The sequence below is a fragment of the Maniola jurtina genome, chromosome 6 (genome assembly GCF_905333055.1).
Source record: "Maniola jurtina chromosome 6, ilManJurt1.1, whole genome shotgun sequence".
Taxonomy (NCBI): domain Eukaryota; kingdom Metazoa; phylum Arthropoda; class Insecta; order Lepidoptera; family Nymphalidae; genus Maniola; species Maniola jurtina.
The window spans coordinates 5,853,602-5,875,462 of NC_060034.1; the positions used below are offsets into that span (position 1 = coordinate 5,853,602).

Genomic DNA, 21,861 nt, shown 5'->3' on the forward strand with positions numbered 1-21,861 from the left:
TCGCTTCCCCCGCCATATTTACTCTACTCGGCTCCCTAGTAGGCTCGTTTCGTTCAGGACCTCCTTCGCGAACTCCTGGCTTCTAAACAAAAACACAGTCATAGATAAATAGTACACTATTGGTTAAACAAACTTTTCTCCATTCTAGGTATCACCGACAGCTCTCTATACAGAGCAAGCATCTCCATGCACTCTCCAGTGACGAGACACTGAAACTTACACCGGCACAAGGCTGTGGAAATCCTTACAAAAACCCTCTGCGCGGATTTTCCAAAATATCCATCGTTTTGAAAGACGAATTATTTAAAAAAATATATTTTGTCCTCTACAAACCGCACCTTAATTGAAAAACTTTAATTTGTTTTTATACCTTGACTTTTGACCTGAGCAATTTTCATTGTTTGCTAATCGAAGACAGTAGTGACGAATAAGTTGCTAATATGATGACGTGCGGAAATTTAATGTCGAATGTTAAGATATCGATCCCACTGCAGACGGTCTAACGATCTGAGTTCTGAATTCTTGTGTTTTGCGTTCAGTCTGCTTTGACCTCAAAAACACTCATAAGTCATAAGTAAGTAGATCATGAAGAGCTAGCTAAGCTATCTAAATACATATACAAGATGTAGGTTACCAGAGCGCTACCAACCACTTAGGGTTATTATTATTCTACCTAAACACAATTCAATGCCAATATAACTTTTAACCGATTTAGTATTTTTCAAACCCGCAATGTAAAACATGCTCGAGTCAATGCCGCATCGTAGATGGGCATCGAGTGACCTATTTACGCAACGTTTGTTGACCTCTAGTGTCAGTCAGATGATTTTTTTGCAATATATTGTGAACTTTTAAATTTTTGCGTTTTTTGACCTTGTGTTTAGGTATGGTACATCTTCGTTTCTGCTAGCATTCTGGTTACACCTTGTGTAACAGACGTAACAGTAAAAGCTGACTGACTGACAGACATCCTATGAACGCACAGCTCAAATCACTTGAGTCTAGTGAATATCCCGATCCGTCTAGTGACTTGTCTTGTGACTTGTCTTCTCGGTAGGAACAGCATTCCGAACCAGTGGTAGATTATTTTGACGATTCAAAAGCACTTGTAAAAGTTTAATTGAATAAAAATAATTTGAATTTGAATTTGAACTTGACGGATCGGGCTGCAACCCCTGAGGGGGTAAAATAGGGGTTTTTGTGTAGTTCACGTGGACAAAGTCGCGGGCATAAACTAGTTTACTCATGAAAATGAACGAACTCTGAACTCGGAACTGAATCGTCAGCTGTGGGCTGGCCGGCTTAGCCATCAAGGAAAACGTGACTTTTTTATAAGTATTTTTACGTAGTAATGTTTGACTCGTAGGCCGTGGAAAGACAGCATAAAACATGTTAGGTATAAATATATTGTTTTCCATTGTGCCATAATGGAAGACGCAAAACTTGTCACACAACACGGGACCAAAAAAAAATATTATTTCTTGTATAATGGTACGGAACCCTTCGTGTGCGAGTTGACCGATTTGTTCATTTTGAGGCATGGAACCCCAAAAACACCAGATTATGCTAAAATAAATGACATTACCTTACCACCTACTTACTCGCTCGTATACCTATACCGCTTGGTAGATACCACAACAAAAACCTTTGAAAATATTTCTTATACTTCCAAAATTTTATATTGTACCTAATCTACCTACCTAAGGTTTGTTGCACATCACATAAAAAAGGTAATAAATATAAATGTAGTGCATTCTTGTTTTTATAAAGTTGAATTCTTAAGTAGGTACCTATAAATAGGTATTTAAAGAATTGAATAATTCACGTTGGTTTAGATGAGAAGTACCTACTAGGTGTACTATTACATATCTTATTTTACCCTTATTAATGAAAATAATAAGTTGGAATTTTCTTTTCTAAGTGATCGTTTCAAACTGTGCCTTAATATTTTTTTTTAATAAGATTTATTTCCATGTAAATAATCTTATTTTACTAACCCATTTGTATCGGGTTAGCTGTTAGTGTAGCTATAAGATTTATTTTGGTATCTACCAATTAGGGTCAAAGAACGCAGATCTCCTTAAATTTCAATCAAACCGAGCAACATTTTTGTTTTAATCCTTTTTAGGGGTCCGTAGTAAAACAAAGAAATCGTATCCAGCCCGTCTGCCCGCCTTTCTGTCTGTCTGTGTGTCATAGCCTTTTTAAAAATAAACTATGAGAGCTGTAAAGTTGGAATTTAGTCAGCAGACCTACTAACCATATACAAGTGGCCTATTAAAAATTTAAAAAAAATTCAGGGGAACCCTTGTGTAATATGAGTCGATTTTTTTTAGTTTGCCTCCCCACTATATAATAAACTCGTTAAATAGATATTTTGAAATCATTATTAGATTTTTTCTTAGAAAGTTTTCGAAAAAATCTTTAAGAAATGATAACCGCTAAAGGTTTTAGCAACTAGCATGGCTACGGAACCCATGCCATTATGCCCATTATGCCATACATGTTCTGACTTCTGCCACGCACTTTACCAGTTATCTTATTTGAGTTTATTGACCTTCTGTTGCAAACATTGTCAAGATAAGATCGTGGCTGCCTATAACCAGATAGAATCCTTAAAAATAATTACTTATTTGATAATTATTACTTACTTATTTCATAATTTCTTATTTCGTGTAAGTGGCACTGCCGTTCAATTAGATGTAAAATAAAATAAATAAATAAATAAATTTTTAAGGTTCAGTACCCGAGGGGTGCCAACGGAACACTATTAATAAAACTCCGCTGTTCGACCGTCCGTCTGTCAGTCTGTTTTTCAGCGGGCTGTATCTCGTGATCCGTAATAGGTAGAGAGTTGAAATTTTCAATATGTATTTCTATTGCCGTAAAAATTATATAAATAAATAATAAAAAATTCGAAATGGCCGCCATGAAAATTTTAAATATTAAAAGTGATTTCTTGTGCGATGGGTACGGAACCCTTTGTGTGCGAGTCCGACTCACATTTGACTGACTTTTGGCTTGGCTGAAAGTTTCCATGCCTATTGACCCCAACACAGGGAGGAACGATCAGCGACTATGCATATCATCCAACATAGCATGTCGGTGATGCAACCTAGAAGTTTTTACCAACCCAGAATGCACTAGCAAACCTATAGGGCCGAAGAAAATTATTATAAACTAACTAACTACCGACTAAATTCCATAAGTGATCTAGAATCAGCTAGACAGGCCTATAGGTACCTATATTATGTAATACGTAGCTGTTAATATGAATATTAATTTCAGGGTCAAGTTTTTGCTGATTTATGTTTTAGATGTGTAGAATTTTAATAATGATTCCGCAATCAATTACGTAGGTTTTAAAATAGGCGTTGATGCCATACATGGCTGGATAAGCTTTTTGATGGCTACTTAGATGGAGTTCTTAGGATGAAAATAATAAAGTCGTAAATTATTTGCTCGTAATCAATGTATTATCTACATACATACTACAGTGAGTCTTAGCTTCTTTAATAGCTTAACAGGTATGGTAATATTGGAAGTACCTAGACCTACCTCTTCAAAAATAAAGTAAATTACTTAAACATGCAAATATAGTTAGACTATAATACTGGCTTGAATAACATTAAATGCTTCAAGTGTAGAACTTCAATATTATTATAAAATAGAACGTATACCGACCACCTTAATTATTATCGAAATCTTAGATCGAAATATTGATTTAAACTAGACAAATATTCAGTTGTTGCCAAAATCGTGCCAAATTCCAAAGCATGGAATTAGGAATCAGCTTAGCTTTTGTTAATTTAAATATTTGTTTGTAAATCTTTGAGCACGTGCAATTTTGAAACTTCAATCAAACCACAGATACAAGTTTTTCCAGCGTGTCTGTTTGATTAGTTAATATTTATATAGAAAGGATAAGAATCAAAGTTTGATTCTTATTCTTTTGTTTATAAGTATGAGGCACGCTCAGCTCGGCCAAAGAGACTTCTCGGCTGAAACATTGAAATAGAAGTACCTAACAAGCGACGCGGACGACATCGTATAGAAATACAATGAAATATTAAAGCATTCCTCATTACAGCTGCGCGCTCCTTACGTTCGCATAATATCGCGGGACTTATTTCACTGTAGGTTCCTCTACATTATAAATCCAACACGCGTACGCGCGCGTTGTGTGTTATTTACTGCTGTCTGCGTTGTGTTTGCTTCGGCCTTTATCAAAATGCCTTTACAGATTTGGAAAGCGACGTTGCAAGTTTGCTCGTGCGAAATTTTGGAGAAAGTGTTTTTATCTTGTCCACATTCAAGACACTAATGGGTGCCATATTTAATATTGCTATGAATGAAATTAGTAATAATTCAAAAAAAAAGAAATTGATATTATTTTTTAGGTAGATTTGTTTTACGTTACATACTTCTAAGTTTAGTTTCAGCTTGTTACACGAGTTTTCTTTGAAATAGCCCTCCTCAGATACTAAATTCATTATCTTTCATTATAATAATTATAATTATATGGCAATATTTGATGATTTATTGGCTAGACCTAAAACAAGAAATTTTTGGCAATTTGCGTGAATTAATTGAGTAGTCAGTTACAATATTACTTCCTACCTACTTGCTTTACATAATGTCTACCTGCCTAAAGTTTCTTGTTTTTAGGGTTCCATCTTAAGAAAAAAAGGAACCCTTATCTTTAGGATCACTTTGATGTCTGTCTGTCTGTCGTGTCTTGTCAAGAAAACGTATAGGGTGCTACCCATTGACCTAGAATCATGTTTGGTAGGTAGTATTGGCGTCACTCAGAAAAGCAGGTATTATTTAAATATTTTTATCGAATTATTGGAATGTCCTCTCCAAAACCAACACAAAAAAAACACAAGTTTAATGTGTAAGGTTATCCGAGAGTTTTAATCTAAACAAACTAATGCCAAAATAAATAATTTAATTAGAGCGTGATTGCTATCACAACATCTAATTATTCAGTTCACAATCCAAATACCGAAAATATGCGATATCGCTCCGAATCTCAGAAGGAGACTGAACTAAAACCTTCGAAACACCCGTATTTATGCAAGTTCAATCTTGTTGGCCTCCTAGCAACAGATTGTATGACATCGAATGAGCCAAATATCGATTTTATCAAACTACCTGCATTAGGTAAATTAATAATTTTATATTATTTTTGACAACTCAAATCAATTTTTAAAAATAACCTTACAGTTCGGCCGTCCTGAATTTAACACGTCCTCGTGTTTCTAATCAATCTTGTCATGTCAGTCGCGGGCTTCCTTGCCCTAAGTCAAATCGAAATCATGGGCTATCCTGCCCTCCGTCAAATCATTAAAACCTACCCTTGAACTGCCGAACTCTCAGTTTTAATATCAAGTCAACAATAAATCCAAACGACTAACTTCTCATTCGATGTATACAAAATCTGAACCACTCATTGCAAATTACTTTCCAATTCACAAAAGACTAAATTATTAAAAAGAAAAACTAAAAATTTTAATCACCAAATCAAACTCAATAAAAATTTTAATCAAATGTGGGTTGTTTACAAAAAGATACCAAAGCGAAATTAAGACAACGTGAGACACATCCCACTTCTGAATTATTGGCGTCACTCAGAAAAGCAGGTATTATTTAAATATTTTTATCGAATTATTGGAATGTCCTCTCCAAAACCAACACAAAAAAAACACAAGTTTAATGTGTAAGGTTATCCGAGAGTTTTAATCTAAACAAACTAATGCCAAAATAAATAATTTAATTAGAGCGTGATTGCTATCACAACATCTAATTATTCAGTTCACAATCCAAATACCGTAAATATGCGATATCGCTCCGAATCTCAGAAGGAGACTGAACTAAAACCTTCGAAACACCCGTATTTATGCAAGTTCAATCTTGTTGGCCTCCTAGCAACAGATTGTATGACATCGAATGAGCCAAATATCGATTTTATCAAACTACCTGCATTAGGTAAATTAATAATTTTATATTATTTTTGACAACTCAAATCAATTTTTAAAAATAACCTTACAGTTGGTAGGCCTTATAGCACAAGTAAAGATAAAAAAAAACGCTGAAAACTGTGAATTTGTGGTTACATCACAAAAAACTGGCCAAGTGCGAGTCAGACTCGCGCACTGATGGTTCAGTACTCGGGTATTTTTTCCAACATTTTGTACGATAAATCAAAAACTATTTTGCATAAAAATAAATAAAAATCTGTTTTAGAATGTACAGGTAAAGCTCTTTCATATAATACCCCACTTGGTATAGTTATCTTACTTTGAAAATTGAAACACATATTAATTTTTTTTTACATGATGTAACCACAAATTCGCACTTTTCAGATTTATTCCTGTATTTGTACTATAAGACCTACATACCTGCCAAATTTCATGATTCTAGGTCAACGGGAAGTACCCTATAGGTTTCTTGACACACACGACGGACAGACAGACAGACAGACAGACAGTTAACTGAAATGTGTTCACGAAAAAAATAATTTACTAAATCACTACATAAATGTATTAGGTATACCTTGGACGAATCAGAAAGACTATAAGTAACTTTACAGAATCCTTCGTGTGGGAATCCGTCTCTCACTTGACCGGATTTTTTTAAACAAAATATAAGTAACGATTAAACAAGTCTATGGGTCACCTATTAAATAATTACCGCCACTTGTATCTTCAAAGAACTGCCGATACGATGCCAACTTATTGATCCACCCCTTGAATTATAGGTAATTAAATTTCAACTCTCTACCTTTTACAGTATACGAGATACAACCCGCTGACAGGCAAACGCACAGCGGAGGCTAGTAATAGGGTTTATTTGTCCTTCTTTGGGTACGGAACCCTAAAAAAGGTCTCCAAAGCCGCGCGTAAAATCTGCCGCCCTGGGTGCAAGCCTATTTTGCTGGTAAATTGGCCATTCACAGTATTCCGCAGAGCGTTACTATATAATGTTAATATTTATTCTGTGACTCTATCAAGAAATGAGAGATGATTTTATATATTTGCGTAAGCTTTGCCATTACGAATAAAACAAACAGTTTTGAATTACTTAGTAATGAAAGTATTTAAGCCTTAGTCATTTATGGTTCTTATGAGAGCCTTTGTTCTCTAGACTTGACTAACCGTATGGTTATTACTTGAAATATATAATTATCATATTATGCAAAGACGTATTTAATTGTATACCAATTACTTACCATTACAATTTAGGTTCTTTACACACGGCATCCGACCCGAAGTGACCATATTATAACTATTTGTGTAACGAGTTGCGCACTAGATACGATTTTCATACCTATTCCGGAGCTGTAAAAGAAAATTCTGGTACTACGGGTAGTTCTGATCGAGTGCAGTGCGTAAAGAGTCTTAGCATATGACGGAATATGAATTGTAGCACGAAAACCTGGAATAGGTAGGTATTTTTAATAGTATCTACCGCAACGCTAAATCGTTTTATAATCCTGTTTTGCCAAATAGACGGTGGGTCCACTGCGGAAGGCTCTCACCAGATCAGACATCATTATAAATAAATAAAATTATGTTTTAGTCAATTAAACTTTTATTAGGACTTCGTCTGTGTTGGTGTTAGCTGGCGGGCGTGCTCTGCCTTTTTGGAGTGTTTTTTTTTTTGTTAAAACTGACTAGAAAGCGGTCTAAGGGGGTGCCGTGCGTATGTCGGCGAGCGCCGGCACAGACGGGGTGGTCCATACTTGTATAGTTTAACTAGCTTGTTACAAATATGTAACTACAAACTTGACATTGGCTAATCTTTGTAAAGCCAGACGAGAGAGAAAAAAAAAACTTTTATTAATACTTTTTAGTTGTCAAATTCATCTACCAGTAATTTGGAATGCCTTCGTATTTTATTTAGAAATTACAAATTCATAAGTTGAATCAGAATTAGGATTTCTAATTTCTTACGAATTGAGTTCAGGAATCCCACTTCTCACACACACACAGTTGGATAAGAACTATCACTACGCAAAGCTTACTCTAGATAGGTATTTGAACAAAAGTCTCAGTATTACAAAAAAGTCGTAGGAGAATTAGAGTGCGTACCCTACATAGCTCACCGGCAACTCAACGGGTTTCGGAGCTATTGGCAGGGCATAGGTAGGTATACTTCGAAAAACCGATAGACCTTGAGGTCCCTAGATGGCAACATCGAATCGCAGGTCCATGGAAATCGCAGCGTTGGAAGACTCCCACTACAGGTTGACAGACGAGACATAAAACGAGTCGCAGGCAGCCGCTGGATGCAGGCGCGGCGGCGCAAGACTGAGGTGTGTGAAAAATCCTGCCAGAGATCTATCTAGTGGAGCTATCGGATGACGATGATTATAAATAACGGTTTTCTATTAGTTATTTCAAATGTGCAAAATATTTATTCCTTTGTGATAACAGGTTTGATGCGAACCTAATGTCCACGTTTAAGATAACCTTCCAAGGGCATAAAGAGACCTTGTGAAAGTATATATGGAGGGGAATCTGAGTTCATTCACAGTATTTCGAAACAAACACCGACCACAATATATCTAACCGTTTGGAAAAAAACAAGTCTTGGGCGAGTTTCGGCACTACATTTTAAAAGTTTATCAATATAAAAACAAGTCTTGTTTTTAAATGAATATCAATCAGCTGATCATAGGCCACCTTTAAATATTTGTTATAATATAAATATGGTGAAACGTTGTAGGTGCCTACAGTTTTATGATAAAACTTGAAGTGGTATTAAGAGATCAGTGAAATCTTGTAACATGATCAATGATTATCGAGTTTCCACAATAAGTGATAACGTGATGAAATAATAGATTAGTGAATGTGTCAACATTACGAGAATCATCCTATACACTTGAGTTTTTGGGTAATGAAGACGTCGCAATGACCGACCAATTAGCATATTATATTTTTCTTTATTTATTTACCTTTGCGTTTATTAATACCTATCGCTGTCACTTGTCAGTGAACTTGCAACAAAATAAAAGCTTGTTTTTCAAAACAATATTCAAGACAAAGATCATTACTTAATAGACCTAATGTTTTTAGATTAATTAGCATTCCTTGCACTTGGCATTAACAGCTGTGCAGTGAAGACGACACACGAGTGAATGCGCGTATTTACGACTCGAGTGATAAGATAATGTGCCATCAAACATAGTGATTCGAGTATCATAAAGCCCTTGTTTCGGACTGGCGACACATCACACAGTGCCACCAAAGATTCGGTTCGCGATGGACCGTGCCGCCGTGCCTGAGCTAGAGAAAATAAGCGTGAATGACTACGAGAATGGAAGCGCGAAGGAAATCCCGAAGCACAAAGCCTACAGTGATGTGCAAACGACACATGTACCATTTCGGAGACAGGTGTGTTACATAAAGTATGTATTATTTCACGTCTAGGTTGTCTGATATAAAGATAGTGAGATTCATGGTCTATGTTTGCTTTCGTAATCATTTATGACAACAATTATATTTATTGTTACATGTACATTGCTTGATTGCTGATGAATTTATCTATCTGAATAAGTAAAAGCAAGTTAAAACAAACAGGTGTCAGACAAAATAAGAATGTATGAGATAATTATACGAGTAGACTGATATTATTATGTAAATATGAGTATAGTAAGACATGAAACAAATATAGGTATGAGTAGTTAGATGCTTGTTGCTTAGGTACTCATTAGAAATGGTTTTAAAAAAAAATTCTGAGAATATTTTTTTGCAGCAGATTCTTCTGTATTTACAATATGTAAACTTTTATAAACTAGCTTTTGAATGGTCAAATTAATTATATTATCACTGGTTAGGTATCAAGAAGAAAGCAAGAATCTCGGCGGTTGCTTTATTCCAGAATTCTTTACAAGCTAGCAAGTAGATTTAAGTTTGATAATTATAGAGTGTATTTAAAACGCGCTCGACACTTACGGAGTTTATTCTGATTTGAATACTAAGCAAACTTAATGAAATATGTAACAAAACAAAGTGTCTCTGTGATTTGTCAGATTTCCTATGTAGTTTCAAACTTTTTCAACAAGTCAAAAGATTAAAGGTTAGCAAACCTTTAAAAGTGAAAGTTGAAACTGCTTACATATTTTTACAGAAATCTGATGATTATTAGATCCAAATGATTATTATTAATACTTTGGGCGTGCCTGCACAATGACTTTAGTTGTTTATGGTCAAATAAGAGTACTCGGGAGCGCTTCTTTTTATAATTTTAGATGTTTTCATCCACACATACCTAAATGCAAAAGTGTGTCTGTCTGTCTGTCTGCTAGCTTTTCACAGCTCATCCGTTTAACCGATTTTGATGAAAATGACGAAAATTAAGTAAAAATTCTACAAACAAAGTCACGGCGAATAGCTAGTATTATAATAATCTAACAACTATGTAATAGATTCATAGAATATGCTTAGCTTAGATCTGCTGCGGAAATTCAATACGCGTGTCTGTAATTCAATAAGCCTGTTGATAATAATCTTGTTTTGATGTAGGTACCTACCTATTATAATTTTTGAAATGATTTCTGCTTTTAAATATAATTTACTACATAATATGTATTTTTTACTGTCTTGAACTTTGGCAGTAAAAAGTAGGCAAGTAAAAGTAAAGACCGGATTGAATTAAAATGCAATATCTATACTTATTCATAATGTGTAATATAACAGTAGGTACAGAACAAAGCGACCTACCATCATTATAATTTGTAAATATGAAAGTGTATCTCTCCATCTGTTCCTATTTACAACTTACGGGTAAAATTAATATGATCAATCCTATCTGTAATCTGTTGATAGGTTACATCGCACTGTTGTTATTTTTTGTTAAAAATTGTATGGTAGGTATATTTGATTGATGGATTATTATATGGATAGGAAAGATTTATTAATTTCAGTACTAAACATGAATCCTGACGAAAAACTTAGTGATGAATTTTCTAGGGTTGTGTCTTTTGTATATGATGCTCAAATATTATTTTTGGTTGATTAATATTTATATTACTTAACATACTAATTACATATTATAATATTTTAGTATTTAATGAACGCTTAATGAGTCACACTTAATGATAATATTTTTAATTTTATGTATTTATCATTACTCGCGAGGATGATAGCGGAATTCATTGATTGAATCATGCATCCGCTGATCTTTTATTTGCGGTTTTTCATAATCATATGCTATTTTGATTGATTAATATTTATATATATTGGTTGATTAATATTTATATTACTTAACTGTGGGTGACGTATATCCATAGGGCCTACAACGACCTACGTGTACAGTAACAACAATGGTTTCAGGGTACTGATGGGGCTGCCGCGCTTTGAATTTTCTTTTGCAATTTATTTATTTTTGATTTAGCCTTGTTGTGCAAACTGCTACGAATGTCAACAATTTTACATTTCAGCATAAATTATATACACTACATAATATACAAAATACTATATACTTATATATTTAAATATGAAATCGAACATACAAAAGCACAATTATTATAATTTTTATTAACAGGGCTCTCTCCGTCACTCGTTTCCACTCGTTTCATACAATCGTAGTTCCAATTTCATTTGAATATTAAACAACCAAAGTCCATGAAATTTTGCAGACATATTCTAGAAACTAATATCTGTTTCTGTGGTGTTTTAGATTTTTCTAAAAATATGTTGTTTTAAAATTACAGGGGCTCAAAGATTTGTATGTAAATTTTTAAGACCGCGTAACTTTGAAACCGAATATTTTAACAGAAATCTGGAAAATCACAGACATAGATATTAGTTTCTAGAATATGTCTGCAAAATTTCATGGACTTTGGTTGCTTAATATTCAAATGAAATTGGAACTACGATTGTATGAAACGAGTGACGGAGAGAGCCCTCTTAATCTTTTAGAAAAGACATGTCACTTTGCTTGGACTGAATAGATACTTAGTCAAATTACATTAGGTACTAGTAATAATATATGCCTATTATTACTGGTACCTACCTATATACCTACATAGGTATGCAAATACACGTTGACCTTTAATAGGATAATGAAATTGCAGTCTGCTATTGCGCATAGGTACTTACATTTATTTTATTTAAATTCATTTATTATCATAGTCAACGAACGATAGTACAATTAATAAAATAGACCAACAGTAATTAACGACCTCAAACATTCTGGGTAGGTACATATCTAATAAAGGCAAGCATATTGTATTTATGTAGGTACAACTTGTGCCACTTATGCTATGTCAGAACTCTACCACACTGAATCTACGAATAAAGGTGCCCCCGCACTTGAACTGAACTGCAACTGAACTGCGCGTCGCGGCAGCGCCCCGCACGATATTCTCTCCAGCCGCGGCGCGCATACCGCGTAGCGCGTCACTGCCGCGCGTCGCGGCTGGAGAGTGTATCGTGCGGGGCGCTGCCGCGACGCGCAGTTCAGTTGCAGTTCAGTTCAAGTGCGGGGGCACCTTAAAAAGTTTGGAGTTGTAGACATCGTGTTAAACGGCAGTTGTTAGAACCTGCATTTTTTATTTGAACGAAATCTTCAAAGATTCAAATAAAAAACCGGCCAAGTGTGAGTCAGATTCGCGCACCGAGGGTTCTGTACTACTACTACTAAGCCCTGAGTTCGATTCTCAACTTAGTCATTTTGGAAATTTAGAAAGTATAAGGCTTGCCTTGAGTCTTGTATGGTAGACCGTAGCTATAGTTACCACTCTCCTGGCAAAGCCTTACTGCCAAGAGATGCGTTCCGGTACATAGGCCTAGTACAAAACTGCCATACGACATAACGCCCCTTGTAAAGTAGCCAGTTTTCATCTTAGACTACATGGTCATTTACCTAGGTGAGATGACTATCAAGAGCTTACTAATGTTCTCTTTCAGGCTTTCATAGCATTGGGTACCTTCATGCTGTCCTTTAGTGCAGGAGCGACGGCAGGGTTCTCGGCAGTACTTATACCGCAGCTGCAAAATGAAAAAGGACATCATAAATACTCTACTGAAACGGTGTCTTGGGTGGGTATGTATAGTTTTTATTTATGAAAATCTTCGCCAAATATCTATTTGCCCATGACTTCATCAGTGTAGATTCAGATTTTTAAAAAAAACCCGAGTAAACTCTGATTTTAGGGAATAAATAGTAGCCTACGTCCGTCACTATTACAATATTATAACTTTTGTCAAAGTCGGTTTATTGGTTAAACTAAAAGACAGACAGCTATGCGCTTGCGCATTCATTATATTAGTAGAGATTAACATATTTTACTTTTATTTTTGAGGAAAATCATAAAGTTATTTTAAGCAAAAAAAATATCTTTAGAAGCCTAAGTCATTGGTAAAATTTTTATGGTTACACTGTTGTTCAATGTAGGTACTTTATGGCTCTCACTATTAATGGCATATATTTTCAGCTGCCACTGCATCGTTGGCGTTATTTTTTGGTAACATGATATCAGGATACCTGATGGAAAAACTGGGAAGAAGAGCATCTCAAATCCTAGTATCAGTGTTTTACATAGGAGGATGGACGATCATCGGTTTCGCTGGCAACATAGAATTAATATTACTGGGCAGATTTATTACAGGATTCTGCCAAGGATGGCTGGGTCCTTTGGGACCAGTTTTTGTTGGAGAAATAAGCTCGCCAGCTTACAGAGGTCTGTTTTTGGCTGGTCTCTCCTTAAGTATAGCGTCTGGTGTATTTATGTCACATCTGTTTGGAACGTACCTTCACTGGAGTCATTCTTCTCTACTTTGCGGAGTATTTCCTTTACTCGGATGTATCATATTATATTTTGCACCAGAATCGCCGGCTTGGTTGGCATCTAAAAATGAAATCGAGAGGTGTGTACAATCTTTTCAATGGTACCGAGGCAATAGTCCAGCGATGAATCTTGAACTCGAGAAGATGATAGCAGACCAGACCAAAAAGAAGGAAGAGAAGAGCAAAATTCAAACACTGACAGATAACATAAAGAAACCTGAATTTTGGAAGCCCTTGTGTATAATGCTCGTGTTCTTTTTAGTAACACAGTTATCGGGTATTAATGTTATATGTGCGTACACTACTGAAATTATGGAAGTGCTTATAGGTCATAAGAAAAATACATATGCTGCTATGCTAGCTATTGATATTTTGCGCGTAATTGCGTTAGTTACTGCGTGTATTTTATTAAGGAAATTAGGACGTCGACCCTTAGCAATCTTTAGTGGAGTTACCACTACTTTATCTCTAATTTCACTGGCAATGTATCTATGTCTTGTTAAATATCGTATTATAAGACACATATCTCCGTTTATATCTTTAACTTTAATGGCAGTTTATGTATTTGTGTCTAACTTAGGAATATCTCTATTGCCTTGGAACATGGTCGGTGAATTGTTTGCCACTGAAACTAAAGGCTTGGGGTCTGGCATAAGCGTCATGATGACGTCACTTGCCTACTTTGTAACGATAAAAACAGCACCAGCTATGTTCCAAGGGTTAGGACATCACGGTACCTATTTATTTTATGGTCTATCTACTTTATTAGGAACAATATTTCTATATTATTATCTTCCTGAAACTAGAAATAAAACTTTATTGCAAATAGCCGAAGAGTTTAGGTATGGCGATAAAAGCAAACCCAGAGAGTTAACCAATTTAACAGCTCCTTGATTATAAGATCAAGTAGGTCACATTTTGATAAAGAATTCTTATTTCATTGTTATGGTAACTCTGAATAAGTAATATAGATGATGCCAGAAATACTATGAAGAACGAATTATTACTCATAAGAAGTGTGTAAGAATTAAGAATAATATTTATAAGTAGCAAATTATATAAATCCTGCTTTAGCATGGTAAGGTTGATTACATTTTTACGAACATTTTTATCATAGGTGCAATCGAATTACATAGCATAAATAAATCATATTTACTTAATATTATAGTAATCAAAAACCATAATATTGTAGCTGTCAGATTACTATCACAAGTGACTACTTAACCTAGAGAGATAATAACATTATTTAAAATGTATTGAGGACATTGTTAAAAACCTTTTGAGTTATGTTGAGTATTATGAAATAATAGTTAATCTGATGAATAATAATTTAAAGTGATAATGCTTGATTAGAAGGAGGATATTTCCAAGGTGTTTTTATAATGTTTATGTATTATCGTAGGTCAAATGTTTTTATCTATTGATGGTTATATCGATACGAATGGTGCATTGAAATCATGTATTTACAGCACAATAATTTTATATAGTAACAACTGAATGGTAATTATACAAAGAACCACAATTTTAAGTGGCTGTAATACGCCAAAACATCGATGTATACAAAGAAGACAAATCTGCACCATCCGATATGAACTGTCCACCCTCCCACTACTAATAAAGAATGAAAAGCACGCATTACACACCACTCATTACTACACAAATGGATTAGCTTCGTTTCCTGAAGATGCTTCGGTGTTGGAGTGAAGCACGATGAGTGTGCTCTAGAAAATTTGTGTGGTATTGAGTATTGCTCCCTTATGCTCTCTTTTCCTGCTTCTTTAGTAGTGGGAGCGGAGCATATCAAATGCTGCAGGTCGCATCATAGATTTTTCTATTTTGGCGAATTACAGCGAGTAGGGACTTGGACTGTTTTATGATAATTATTCACAAGTGTAAATTAAAAATTTGTACCACCCCGGCAAGTGAAGGTTACAGTAACTAGAAAAGAGCTGATAACTTTCAAACGGCTGAACCGATTTTCTTGATTTAGGTTTTATTAATCCCATGGGAAAACTATGATTTTTCGGGATAAAAAGTAGCCTATGTCACTCTCCAGGTCTTAAACTGTATTATGCAATTACGTCGATCCGTTGCTCCTTTGCAACGGGATTGAAGGACAAACCAAAAAACAAACACACTTTCGCATTTTAAATTTTATAGTTAGTGATATAATATTGGTAGAGAACCCATAGGAAAATATTTAAACGATTCAAAAGCACTTGTAAAAGTTTATTTGAATAAAAATATTCTGATCTATTCTATTCTATTCTATTGGTAGTGAAATGGATGCCAATAAGTATGTAAAAGGGGTACAAAGGAAATTGGTGATGCATCGATGCGCTCTAGCTAACAAAAACCTGAGGTCTATTTCACAGTACGTTAGAGACGGACAAGTGGCACGCGTCGTCGCTAAATTACAAACATCTTCCTGTTTTGACACGTGGATATGACCCTTAAGTGTACACTCTTCGATGATTCGCTAACATCTGCGAAGCACTTTTTCCGAAACCAGAAATTCCCACGTTGGATGAAACGCGACGTGTTTTTGTCAACAACAAAAAATCAGGAAAACATCTGGAGAGTGGATATGGAACTTACGTACTATTTTTAGATTGCCTCAATTTATGAAGAAAGTGTACAGAAAAAACCGGTTAAGTGCGAGGCGGACTCGCACACGAAGGGTTCTGAACCATCGTATCACACTCATATTATAAAGGCGAAAGTTTGTGTGTATGTGTGTGTGTATGTTTGTTACTCCTTCACGCAAAAACTACTAGACGGATTTGGCTGAAATTTGGAACGGAGATAGATAATATCCTGGATTAGCACATAGGCTACTTTTATCCCGGAAAAACAAAGAGTTCCCACGGGATTTAGAAGAACCTAAATCCACGCGGGTGAAGTCGCGGGCATCGGCTAGTAATGGAATACTTTTATTTTTTAATTTATATGGTAGGCATTTTACAATTCGCGATCTTGATTTTTTTATTACAATTTGAGTTATAATAGTGGTAAAAGAAATACTCTGTGAAAATTTCAACTCTAATAACTATTAAAATTACGGTAATCATTATATGAATATCTCGCTGACAGACGGACGGATAGGAGCACTTAGTAACAGCGTTCCATTAGCCACTCTTCGGGCATAATTCGCGTACGGAACCCTAAAAAGATGAGTATGCAAATAAGGCTTACGGTATTTTCAAAGCTTGACTGAACTGATAGCATGTTTATGACGAAAGAAAACAAATGCGTTCTTTAGTTATCAAGTTTAAACGTTTATGTAATTTTCATATCACTAGCGTCATTGCATGATTATATTGTGTCTCGCAGTTTAAGTTATATTGAACCTGATGATCTCTTTTATAATCTTGTCACATTAAGAAGTTTTATTTACTTCAAGTAATATGTAATTTACTGCTGCTTCGCTTTCAAACAGCGTTAGATATAAGTGCTAACCACAAAGACGTATAGGTAAAGCTCGTTTTTCCTTAGTTTGCTTAAAACATACACAATTCATAGAAACCTTCACGGAGAAACGCGTAACAGCCACGATTTGCCCAGCGCTTTAGATCTTTTGGAGTTAGGCTTTTCACTCGTATGTCATCATTTTATTGTCACCTAGCGGAAATAATATCGTACCTACCTAAGTATGAGCCGTGTATAGTGTGCCTCTGAAGTAAACTAAGGAAAATTAAAGGATATCTATGCGCATGCCTTATGTCCGTTGGCAAAAGCGCATACATCGAATCAAATACGTAGAAGGATGTGTTATTTCATGCATTGCTTTGGTAGCTTACATGACGCATACTTCTACGCAAGTTGATAGCGCACCAGTGTAGTTGGATCAAAATTGGAATTTACAATCAGTAATGAAATAAATGACAATAATGTATGCGCTAGCACAGAAACCGAAGGAGGCTAATAACAATGTGAACCGAAATCGTAAAGAAATCTATAAAAGGTCGGGGTTGAGACTGAGAGAACGCGTTAAAATTGCCTTTTATTTCCACGTCATGTAGTTCCTGTGCTTTTATTTGTTTATTCCATTGTGTATATAATGCATATCATATCATGGTCTATGGCTCGTTGCGATGGTTTGCTTGGAGCGAAACGAATAAATAATAATAAGACACGTGGCAGAACGGAAACTATACACGTGCTATCAATTAGAGTGGAATTGTGTAAAAAAACTGACGAGAATAATCCAAAAGCTCACCCTTAAGTGGGCGGAGTTCTTAACAAAATCATAGATATAGAAATATTTCATAGAACAAAAAGCGGGGTTATTGTTGACCTATTGGCGTCGTGACGTACGTTCTGTGATTGATAGTGCAGTATAATGGTTCATTATTAGGTCTTAAATGAAATGTAATTACGCTTTATGTTTCATCATATACCTTGTATGAAGATGTATTGTGTGTGATAAATAATGTAACGTGTCACATGCAGATATAGTTTACGATAAAACTGAAGGGATTCAATCGTGTGACATATAAAATTTAATAAAATTGTATGTAACTTAACATTTATAGTAATAAAATTGGTTATTATCTTCAGGATATGATCAAAAAAGGTAATAAACACGTACTTATGCATTTTTTATAATTTTGTATTCGATCAATTTGAATGTAAATATGTTAAAATGCAAGTCTAGTAAGTAAAGGTAGGTAACTACGTATTTTAGTTGTAAGTGAGTATATAAAATTTTAGTTATTTTTAGCAATCGTTTTCGCGTAATTAAATTAAACGATATCATTTTATTACTTGAGATTGATTTTATTTTTATAGTACTTAGATACCTACTTGCTTACTGGAAAATTACTCGTATGCGTAGGTAATTTAATGTAAACAAATTAATACACGATAAAAATTTAGACCAATAGTTATCTTTTTGTGTGTGTAAATAAAGTCTTTTGTGAATGAGCAATTATTGTGTAATATTCGAGTGAAAAAAAAATTAAACTTTGTCTAATTTTATCTATTTATTTATAGATATGAAATTGAATTTGTAATTGTAAATATTAAAGTTGTAATATTGTGTTTTCTTTTGTTTAAATTTTATTTATTGCGCAGTGTCCTCGCAATCACTTTAAACTTTGAACTTTGACGATCGACTTCCTGGCAAAATCAAAGTTATTATGTTTGCAAGTTTTTTGTTCTATTCACACTTCTTTGAACTTAACATTACCAAGGTAGGTTATTACCTACCAGGGACAAATCGAGCGGAAAATCTTGTCAAGTGGTCTTTTCGGCGTTTTTCCGCTCAGAATTATATAAAAAATAAAAAGAAAATATTTTTTTTTAATTCAATTAAACTGTTTCTGATTTAGATCATCATCATCATCATCATCACTAACCCATTACCGGTTCACTACTGAGAACGGGTTTCTTCTCAAAATAAGACGGATTTTACCATAGTCCACCACGCTAAGTACCTACCTAGCCCGTACGGAATCGCGTTAGATTTATCCTTGGACAGAAGACTACTACCCACACAGTCGGTTTTTGACTTAGATCATCATCATCATCATCGTCATCACTAACCTATCGCCGCACAACTGAACTAGATTCTAGGTACCTACCTAATAGAAAAGCTATTTCAAACAAAAATTATCACACTAATATCACACTATATCACACTATCACACTATAATATTATAAAGGCGAAAGTTTGTATGTGTGTGTGTGTGTGTTTGTGTGTGTGTGTGTGTATGTTTGTTACTCCTTCACGCAAAAACTACTGGACGGATTTGGCTGAAATTCGGAATGGAGATAGATAATATCCTGGATTAGCACATAGGCTACTTTTTATCCCGGAAAACCAAAGAGTTCCTACGGGATTTCGAAAAACCTAAATCCACGCGGATGAAGTCGCGGGCGTCTGCTAGTGTTCTATAAAGCTATCAGGCCATCAAGTAAGTAAAAACAAGTTGCAGCCCGCAAATATTTTTGTTTGGAATGACCGTCCTGTGATATACCTACTACATAGAGGTCGTTGATCAGACGTGGTTGTCGTCAAGCGCAAGTAAGCTTTGTCATCATTATCATTATCAACCCATCGCCGGCTCATTACTGAGCACGGATCTTTTCTCGGAATGAGAAGGAGTTGACTATAGTCCACCATGCTAGCCACGTGCAGACTTCACACACCTTTGATAGCATTATGGAGAATAACTCCGAAAAATTAGAGGTGCGTGCCCGGGACCAAACTACCGACCCCCTAAATAGAAGGCCGATGTCTTAACCACTAGGCTATAAAGGTCTTCTTAGTTCAATGTATGATTAATTAATATACTTAATCAATTCTGGCACGTACCCACTCTCTTAGCCAGGTCATATTATCATTTTAAATATTTAACTACCGCGAGTGGTTAGTATATTTGCACAGCACATACCTACCTAAGTGAATATACCTATTGGTTTTTTGGGGCGCAGCTTTGCTTTTCGCTAGCTTTTTATGCAGTCGAAAGTAGGTACTCACGCGAGGTTGAGTTTGCCTAAAAGTTTTAGGCAATCTCAAAGCGGCAGAGTTTCAGAGTTCTGATTTATTATCTTAATCCATTTTATACTTTATAACGTTTATGCCCAGGCCACACCGTGAGCGAAGCGAAACGGAACTATGTTCGTTAATGTCGCTAGCTACATCTTTTTAACCGACTTCCAAAAAAGGAGGAGGTTCTCAATTCGTCGGAATCTTTTTTTTTTTATTTTTTTTTTTTATTTTTTATGTATGTTCCCCGATTACTCAAAGAGCCCTGGACCGATTTGGAAAATTTTTTTTTTGTTTGAAAGGGTATACTGTGCAGGTGGTCCCATATAAATTTGGTAAAGATCTGATGAATATCTTCGGAGATGGATAACAGAACTCCTCAATAGGTAGGAGCAAATTGCTCGCGATCAGTGTAATAGCTTAGTAAACAGTAGGGTTTTAACTGGGCATAGCATATTATAGTACAGTGGGCCACTAAAAATTGTGAAATAAAAAATTTTCAAAAGAAAAATAAAACCGACTTCAAAAACCACAAACACTAAAAAGTAAAAAATAACTTTTATTTAGCTACACGTGTAATGTACCTAGGTATGAAGTCGGGCGAGCTTCACTCTTGGATTTCTAATTTTGTTTTAATATGCTCGCTCGACTTCATACTTAGGAACATTACACGTGTAGCTAAATAAAAGTTATTTTTTACTTTTTAGTGTTTGTGGTTTTTGAAGTCGGTTTTATTTTTCTTTTGTCATACTTCGGTTCTCATCGCGAACTACAAAGGAGCTAAGCAGCTAAGGGCGAGGCCACAACACTGCCGTGCGACATCGCATCGCAAAATCGATGCCGCATCGCAATGGGATGCGTTGACGCAACGCAAAATTCCATCGCTTACGGCAACGTGCGAGAAAACTCTGACCATCAATTTCTAGTGACCCATGGACCGCACTACACGTATCCTACTTCTACTTGCGTTAAGACGCATCAAGAAAAAACTTAAAAGTAAGTACTTGGCGCCAAATCTGAAAAGACACCGACTGAACGGGAATACGTCGTCGCATCGCAAGTGTGGACGGTGCGGCACCGAAGCACAGTGCATTGTGCGACTTTGTAGATTTTTACGACCCTACGTCGCATCGCAGTGTTGTGGTCTCAGCCAATGCCAGCGATTTGTAAGCGAGCGAAACGAATTTAGTTTCGTTTTGCTTCGCTCCCGGTGTGGCCTGTGCTTAATAAAGCTTATTTGATTATTGCGTTGGTTTACGAGATTATAATATTCTGTCATTTATTATGGACGGACAAACACAATAATTTTTTATTTCTATTACCTATACTTATAAACGTATTTTAAATTTAGTCTGTTTGTTTTGTATACTTTGCGAGGTGGGGATCTCTAGTTTCTACACGCAAAAGTAGGTAGGTAGTGACCATTGACCGTGAATTAATATAATTAATAAGCTAATTTATTATAATATAGGCGATAAGTTACCGATTGACAGAACGGACTTTTTAAATAAACTTTCTAGCTATTATAATATAAGTAATACATGTTTTTAAGGTCAGATTTAATATAG

The 21,861-nt window shown here is 35.3% G+C and overlaps 1 protein-coding gene across 3 annotated transcripts; it reads left to right on the plus strand.

The window, feature by feature from the left end:
* Window positions 1–492: 492 nt before the first annotated feature.
* LOC123866217 (facilitated trehalose transporter Tret1-like) lies at window positions 493–15,746 on the plus strand. 3 transcript variants are annotated; one of them, XM_045907645.1, is made up of 4 exons: window positions 8,458–8,901; window positions 9,084–9,401; window positions 12,921–13,056; window positions 13,448–15,746. In XM_045907645.1, exons 2-4 carry the CDS (start codon window positions 9,270–9,272, stop codon window positions 14,692–14,694), a joined length of 1,515 nt encoding a protein of 504 aa, XP_045763601.1. In that variant the 5' UTR covers window positions 8,458–8,901; window positions 9,084–9,269; the 3' UTR covers window positions 14,695–15,746. The 3 variants fall into 3 exon arrangements, with proteins under 3 accessions (XP_045763603.1, XP_045763601.1, XP_045763602.1); XM_045907647.1 differs by lacking the exons at window positions 8,458–8,901; window positions 9,084–9,401 and adding an exon at window positions 493–574; XM_045907646.1 differs by lacking the exon at window positions 8,458–8,901 and having other exon boundaries at window positions 9,258–9,415.
* The last annotated feature ends 6,115 nt before the right edge of the window (window positions 15,747–21,861 follow it).